At 37.7% G+C, this 8,558-nt stretch overlaps 1 protein-coding gene across 1 annotated transcript; it reads left to right on the top strand.

The window, feature by feature from the left end:
• Positions 1-682: 682 nt before the first annotated feature.
• On the top strand, positions 683-8,332 carry LOC125179398 (annexin B9-like). Its single transcript, XM_047885179.1, has 9 exons — positions 683-724; positions 1,418-1,823; positions 2,622-2,671; positions 3,497-3,670; positions 3,883-4,067; positions 4,642-4,817; positions 5,286-5,380; positions 7,571-7,714; positions 8,225-8,332. The coding sequence occupies exons 1-9, from the start codon at positions 698-700 to the stop codon at positions 8,330-8,332; spliced, it is 1,365 nt and encodes a 454-aa protein (XP_047741135.1). The 5' UTR covers positions 683-697.
• The last annotated feature ends 226 nt before the right edge of the window (positions 8,333-8,558 follow it).

The raw sequence follows: 8,558 nt of genomic DNA, 5'->3' as shown, positions 1-8,558 counted from the left end.
TTCGTGCGCCTCCATGCTGAACAGTGCGACGTGGCTGTATCGGAAAGTGATGTCAGGGTACTCGGTTCCACCTCTGGCTGTTCGGACTTGAGGATTCTAGAATCACTAGATATCTTTAAACGAAAACCGTGTCGCAATAATGCACACATTTCTTATCCTCTTGAAATAGTTAATCGCTAGGCTTTAATTTTCTAGTGTTTATTTTCTAATGTTCCGCTAGTGTTTGTTTTCAATTTTAGGATTGATTTGTCCCTTATTTGTCAATTTTAGGTTTTAATTTCTGACTTTGGAGTTTTTAATTATAATGATTGTTTTCATTATTTCTAGATTTTTGAACTCACGATGGAGCTGGACTCAATAACGTTTTCAATAAATTTATGGTCAATTTACTTGGCATTCTCTTTGATTTTGAATTCCTTTTTAACTTGCGTTTTAAGCAGACTAAGGATATAAGGCCTTGAAAACAATAACGTAACACTTTTAAGAAATCCTTCTACTATCCCCTTACCTAACTGCATTAAAGACAACTGGTAGCTGGTCTGACATTGAACTTGTACACGGAAATGTTTGCAGCATCGTGAGTGTTATGTGTTATTCATCCCATATAATTTGTACAGTAAAATTCTTTTCTTTTACAGTCAATTTAGTTTAGTTGTGAAAATTTGACGTCGATACAATGAGTTTCAATGAATTCACAATGAAGTTCTCGACTCTTAACCCGCAGGTATGCCGTGCGTACCATTCATGAACGCCATTCACTCGCTTGTCAGATGGTGATGTATGTACAGATATAATGAACAGATACGCACTATATGAAACCTATATATGTTTAAATTGAGCTCGTTTGTTTTTCTTCGTATCAAAATTATTCAATTACGTGCAGTTGGGATCTAGTTGAACTACCCTAAGTGTGAATGCAACGCTAGATATTTAGTCTGCAAGTAGTCCTATTATTGAAAAATTTGAAGCCTTGGTATAACATTAGTTTGCAAATTTACCGATTATAATTGAAAAATGCTAGATTATTTGGATATTATTCAATAGAAATGCATTTTTGGGCCGATCATACGTATTAAGCGTACAATTGTCATTGTATTTAAAATAGCGGACTTTGAAAATTTTGAAATATGCAAAAAAATACAAACTAACCCTCCGACATGTCTCTCGAACAATTATATTCTTATGTTAATTTTTTCATTCATTAGAAACCCATTCAGGATATCTCATTTCAGCACAAATCCATCATTAAAACTACTATTTAATTATTAGGCTCTAGTTCATTAATCAATGATTCTATTGTTTTTGAGTAGCTAAATTTAGTCATTGAATTATTACGGGGTTTCGCCAAGCCCTCAGGGCTGGGCGATACCCGGGCTCATTTCAGCCAGTTTATCCAACGTATCTTGGACATCCACAGCCTGGCTACAGAGCGATCCCTGCTTATCGTCCCACGCCTGGAAACCCGCCTTCATCCGGATACCCACACAATTCGGGTTATTCTATTTATCCTCCCATGCCAAACTTATCTGCATGTCAATCCCATTCTTCTGATCCTCCTGCTGCTCCTGAATATCCACCTACGACTGGATATCCGCCCACAACTTCTGTATATCCACCCACAACTTATGGATATCCTCCAGCTGCAGCCAGTGCTCCCGAATATCCAGTTACATCTGGATATCCATCAGCTCCGCATTATGACATGACTACCTCTTCGGCTGCTGGAATTCCTATGACCACTGGATGCTCAACGTCTTCAGGGTTACAAGATGGCCTTACAAACGGCCAAGTCTGCGGACAAAAACTGGACAGAAGGGCCTCAGGTGAATAATTACTAGTAAATTTTTTTACCTTAAATAAATAGAACGAAATTCAAACTGGTAATATTGTAGCGGGCCAGATATTGGCCTCGTTTTGTGTACTAGGTTTCAAGCCACCGCACTACTCGAAAGACGACTGCAGAGAAAAATGTACTAGCCGAACAGTCTTCGGATGTTGTCTGACTCTATAGTAGGGAGCCACTTCATCATACCCATTGTTGGGTGCCCATCATTGTTGTATTAACGTTCTTCGTCATCTGTACCTTTCAAGTGTAATTGTATTTTGCGTTTTCAAGTAATTTCTGCAAATCTCTTGAGTAATTATTAGCCTGAACTTCATCCTCAGTCGTTTCAATCTACCACGAACCGTAGGGCCCTCTGGCAGAGACCTTTAATTACTTGAGTGTTTAGATGTAGTAGTTTCCCGCTACAATATAAATTTAGTATTACTTTTAGCCCTTCAAACAAAAGAAAATAGATAAGAGTTACTAAACTTTATTAAGTCATGCGAAGGGAAAAAATATCTCTGATAGTGTCATTATCGTTAAGGAGTTACTGGTAGAAATGACACATTTATAAAGGCGTTAAAATATAACAATGGGTATATTTTTGAACCAGCATCAACCGTAGAAGTAACTATAATTATCTTCACTATTAATCATATCTTATTCCTTTGACAACGCTAACTGGCACATTGCTGTGAGAATTAGTAGTAATTACGACCACAATTCTCAAGTCGACATTAAAATAATTTATAGAAAAAACTGTGTTCAAACTAATAACTATTTGGTACTGTTTCAGACACGACTTCCTCATATGAGTCGAGCAGCGCAGAGGGCCACTATGCGGTGGTCAGTATACACAACATAATATGCAAGTTTGATTGAAGCCCAGAGATTGCTTTTTATTAATTATTTTCTTGTATGTCATCTCAATGAGCTAAACGAAATTTCTTGCTGACAGGCAGATCATTCAATGGTGTAAGTGGTCTTCAATAAAACTTGCACAAAGGAAAGTCTTTTGCCGAACTATATCGACAGAATAATACGCAGAGAAAAAGTGAAATGTTTGAGTTTACCGTGTGAAGTAACTTTATTTTGCGTCATCACATAATTTAGTACATATGAAGATGAGAACAAGTTGACAAGCGTGACATCGCACGCATGTCACGCGCGATCATCAAAACATGCGTTCAATTGGCATGAAGATGGGTAATACTCAGTTTTACTCCCCTGAATTTTATACCAGATTTTATTATGCAATGAGAATATACAATGCTTGACATGAATGATATTAAGAAAATATATGTTTCACCTTCCGAATCAAATCTGATTTGACCATTGGAACTTGAAATACCTCGTTCATTCGTTTACTCATGGAAGTTAACTCTAAGATCTTAAATTTTTTCTCCACTTCTGCGATATCCCAAATCACCTGTAACTTTTTCAGTACAAAAACGTGTCGATAAGGCTAAAATTTTTGGTTCAAGTTTTTACTTTAATTTCCATTTATTTACGTGTGGTTTGCATGTAGTATTTTGTAAACTTGAACTGTGCGGAGGAGAGTTGGTAAGCAAACGCCGCGTTAGTATCGGTTAGTGTGAAAAAGTTATCAATAATGGATATTCTTGTACTTTGTTTTAGTTGCTGATGACTTAAATTTAATCCTATTTCCAGGACCAACCGACCATCATGTGCCTGAGAAAATTCGACCCCTCGAAGGACGCGTCGGTGCTGAAGAAGGCCACGAACATCATTCCCGACGTAGCCTCCATCATCAATATCCTCGCCAACAGGACCAACGAACAACGCCGAATAATTATTTCGTCTTACAGCCGAGATTTTGGCAAGGTTCGAAGTTCATTATTATTAACTAGTAGATTTTTACATTCATGAAGACAAAAGAAAATGAGATTTTGTATTCTTCGGCATCATCTTCGAAGCTGCATTCAGAAACTTAAATATTGTAAAGACAAATTCTAGAATATTTTTTGCCGATCCATGTTGATATCAAATTTGTGAATAAGTTTAGTAACACCAACAAAACTAGTATCTTTCTTCAGGATTGGCTCGAGAAACTGGAGAAGAAGATAACTATTGAGTCTGCGTTCAAGCGCGCTGTGCGTGCTATTATGACTCCTACAGCTGTGCTGCTGGCCAGCCATCTCTATGACGCGATCAACGGGCCCGCAACCAATGTGCTAATATTGATCGAAATCATGTGCACTCGCAACAGCGCGGAAATCCAGTTAGTGATTTCTTTTATTCGACACAAATAAGCTCTTACATTGGTAAAAAAGGATGAATTTTGACAACCCAGCCCTAATCTCTTTCATCTCTTCACCTCTTCCTGTTTTTCCATCTCTCTTCCCTCTTTCTGGCTACTCTGCGCCTCTTTCTTTTATGTACTCTCTGTCCCAGAAGCACCGCACCACCACTACCATGATATTGTTGTCATGCTTGAGGAGACAGGCGTGTCGTTGTCTGTTAGCATTACCAGATAAATAGTATGGCCGCTGGTTCTGGAGAAACTTATTTCATGCGTAGGAATGTCTGGCGGTGCACACCTGAATATGCTGGAATAGAATTCCTCCATCTTCATACCATACCAATGAACATAGTTGGGCGTGAACAGCAACAATCTTATATGCAATAGTTTAGGCTATAACCTAAATACTCAGCCATGTCATGGGGTGTTGTGGAACTCCAGATCTGTATAATTCAAGAGAAGAGAAGAGAAAGTTGTGGGATTCTTTAGCTACCGTAACTCTACATGAAAGCAGCTCTATAGGTTGCTGTTATTTGCGTTGTCTTCATTACAGAGAAATCAACTCCGTGTATCATCATCTATACGGTCGTCCGTTGGAAAATGACTTGGAGGCGAACACGTCTGGGCACGTTCGTCGTCTGCTAATATCGATGACCCCCGGCGCACTCGATGAGATGGACCACAACCTAAGCCTGGCGCCGAAGCTGGCGCAGAAACTCCGCCGAGCAGGTAGTTTTCGCTATGTTAACGGTACGGAATCTTTTTATTATATATTTAATTTCATTATGCAGAATAAGATGTCATGTGGTTTACCTAAAATATTGTATTAGATTATATTTTTTATAGTATGTTACATTATATTCCTATTATGAATGTGGGTTTGGGATTATTAATTATCAAATGCAGTTTACGTTGAATTTGATTCCATGTCTTTTTTGCTTTTTATCAAGTTCAATCAGTTCGTAGCAAGATAATTTCCCGTTTCATGATTTATCTCATGAAATCTGTCATAAACGATCGAATCGCTGTTGCTCGGGTCAAGCCCTAAATTATCGGTGGTGTATGACGTTTACAAATATAGTCATCCAAGGATATGCATCGCCTTAGAAATAATACGAAAGTCAAGTTTGATGATAGAAATTATAGAATTTTATTTAGTTTTGAACTAATCATAAATCTATTATCTTCAAAACGAAGTTGAGTCGTCGGACAAAGTCAAGTTCAACAAGATCTTGTCTTCCTGCTCTTTCCCTGTGCTACGCTCCGTGCTCGAGGAGTACGAGGAAGTTAAGGTAGAAAAAACTTTGCTGAACAAATTCACGGAAAAATTTTTTTCGTTACCTTAAGACACCTAACAGACTAAATATTCGTTAAAATGGTCATTTGTAGCACTGTGTGCGCAGGATTACCACAATATTGCAAGTAAATGGGAAAAGCCTCGTTTCTGATTGTCGCACATAATATAAAGTTTCGTGCTCGTACTTTTCATGTACCAGCGTCAGAAATGGGTGTTGCATCCGCCAAGAAGCAATCTCTTATGCAACAAATATTAAAATTTAGTACCGTATTAGCTTGGGTGCAAAGGTATGTGACATAAAGGAATTACTTTATTTAATTGAAAAAAGCTTATTCAGTAACATAAACATAAACAAACACTATTCTAATGTAAATTTACATGAGAAATACAAGTATCATATCAAAAGAACAATATCAATAAATGTTGAGTTGATAATTGCAATTTTGTGAAAGTTAATGCTCAAAAAGTATCCAACACATAACAAACAAATTTATTCAATACTTCGTCATGGGACTTTTAGAAGCCAAAATTGCTTCTAACTGAATAGACTACCGGTACTTGTTCACAAGATTAAAACATATGCTGTTAGGAATTTTAGTCTAGTCTTCCATGCATATTTCTTTCAGTTGGATAAAATTTCAAAGATCGAGTCGAGTCGAGTCTGCTCTCGTCATAATTCAAATACCGCCACAGATTTTCAATCGGCTTGAGGTCAGGTGCCTGGCTTGGCAATTTCAATAACTCAATGTCCCTCCTCTGAAACCATGCAAGAGTTGCCCTGGCTGTGTGCTTAGGGTTATTGTCTTGTTGGAATATCCAACCTCGAGGAAGGTGCAATTTTTCGGCTAACTTCTCAAGACATCTCTCACGAATGCCCCGATACATTTAGGAGATTTTCCTTCATTCTATTATTTCCAATTCCTCATTGCCTGCAGAAGAGAAATAACCCCAAAGCATTATGCTGCCACCTCCGAACCGGTTGGGACGGTATTCTTCGGGTAAAACGCAGAGTTCTTGTCTCCAAACACGACTGACACAGTTCTGACCAAACAACTCAATTTCCGTCTCATCTGACCATAATATTTTATCGTAAAATCTTGCAGGTTTACTCACGTGTTCTTTAGCAAAGTTTTGGCGGTTCTTTTCGTGAATTTCCTTCAAGAGGGGTTTTTCTTGATGCACGACCGCGAGTATAATCCTCTCTTTCGAAGAACTGTACTAATTATTTTATTGCAAACATTTGTCCCACTTGATTGCAAGTCTTTTTTGCAGTTCCGAGCGAGTCATTCGAGGATTATTCTGTACTTTTTGAACTAAACTCCTAGCTATGCGGTCAGAAATTTTTGTAGGACACCCTGAACGAGGCAGACTAGTCGAAAGAGGGAATGATTTCCACCTCCGAACACCAACTGTTGGAATCGGGATATTTAACACAGATGAAAATTTTCAATATCCAAAACCATCTCTGTGTAGCTGAATAATTGATTTTCTAGTTGAGTCAGACAAAACTGCAATTTTAAGCATTGTTGAAGAGTGTCAAATTTAGACCACCTTCTAATGACGATGCCATGTAATGAATAACTACAGTTACATGTCGATGACTTTTTTAGCATTCATTTTAGATTATTCCAACGTTTTCTGATTCTAGAATATTCCCCAAAAAATAATGAATGAGAAATCATTGGCAGATCAAATTCTTTTTTTTTTTTCTTGCTATGTTTTGGATACTTTTTGAACCTTACCTTTTACAAATTCTAATTATCAAGTCAACATTTAATGATATTGTCGTTTTGATATATTTGTATTTCACATGCAAATTTACATTAGCATAGTGTTTGTTTATCTTATATTGTTGGATAAGCTTCAATTAAATGAAGATTTTTCTTTGTGTCAGATACTTTTTGCACCCACTGTTCAACATAAATATTGCTACTGAAATGCTTGCTTTAATTCTTATGTCGCATTTTTCTTTAAATTGCAAAAGTTCTTCGTTGATTCTTATTAATTCTTCGTTGATTCTAATTAATTCTGAACAGAATTCTTCGTTATATTCTTCAACAAAAAAGTTCAACTGTCTCAAGTTCCAAGAGTATAAATAGGCATCTATTATTTTAACTGACTTTTGAGAATCGAATATTCAAATCTTCAAGTGTTGAATCTTCAAACAACAGCCGATAATTTCCAGGGCAAGAGTCTGCTAGACGCTATCAATAGCGAGTTCTCAGAGGACATTGAACCCGGTCTGCAGGCCGTGGTGATGTGCATTGAGAACCAAGATGAGTTCCTTGCCATTTGCCTGCACGGCGCCATCACAGCCCAAGGAGCTAAAGTAAGTTGCTCTAATTCAATTTATTTATTTTTACACTGATTCATTACTAATGAAGCTTTAACTGCGCAGAGGTATTTTTATTCGGAAGGCAATTTACAATTTATATGCGTCTGTCGCTGAGATTTATTTCGAGTGTTCTTAGATAAGTTGTCATCGTGGGATATTTGGATTGATTATTAATGGTGATGGATCATTGAAGGCGGTGCTAAATTGGTAGTTATTTTGCGCTAAATGAATATGTAGCTAGGAATTTTCATTTTCCAGGATCTGGAAAAGCCGTGACTTACAGACAACGCAATTACTTATCTGCTGTTAGGTATAGGACTTCCAATTGAAGTAATTTGTCTCCGTGCTCAGTTGATTGGTTGATGCAGATTCTTTTCTGGAATCCCTTGAGGTTGATGCCAAAAGCATGAAAAGCCTTTAGCCATGAGCCCATGATTGACGGATGATACTAATTCCAAACAATTATTGCACTTCTTATAACTTCGTCTGCCCCGTCACGTACAGGATGACACTCTCATCCGCATCATCGTCACGAGAGCTGAGATTGATCTCGGCAACATCAAGCAAGAATATCAACGCCGTTACCGCCGTACGCTCGGGAGCGACATATAGGAGTGAGTATAAAGAGTATATAACCTATACGAATGCTTAGAACAGTGGTGGGTCAAAGGAAACCTCTGATTTTCGCTGTTGTTGCTTGAATTCTGGAAATTATTTTGCGTCTTCAGCCGTCACTCGGGAGCGACATCAGTATGGTTATAATGAATATAACCCATAGCACTTCGAACTGTGGTGGGTGATGGTGAGCCTTCTGATTTGTTGTTCACGCTGAAATCCT

The sequence above is a fragment of the Hyalella azteca genome, unplaced genomic scaffold, assembly GCF_000764305.2.
Source record: "Hyalella azteca isolate HAZT.00-mixed unplaced genomic scaffold, Hazt_2.0.2 contig17213, whole genome shotgun sequence".
NCBI lineage: Eukaryota > Metazoa > Arthropoda > Malacostraca > Amphipoda > Hyalellidae > Hyalella > Hyalella azteca.
Note: the sequence above shows the minus strand (reverse complement) of the source record. Positions and strands in the feature narration are given on the sequence as shown.

Excerpts from the sequence above, each read along its gene's own strand:
- LOC125179398 (XM_047885179.1), top strand. The coding sequence starts at position 698 with ATGAAGTTCTCGACTCTTAACCCGCAG. Across the intron at positions 1,824-2,621 it reads ACTGGACAGAAGGGCCTCAG|ACACGACTTCCTCATATGAG; the intron begins GTGAATAATTAC and ends GTACTGTTTCAG. Across the intron at positions 4,818-5,285 it reads GCAGAAACTCCGCCGAGCAG|TTGAGTCGTCGGACAAAGTC; the intron begins GTAGTTTTCGCT and ends TTCAAAACGAAG.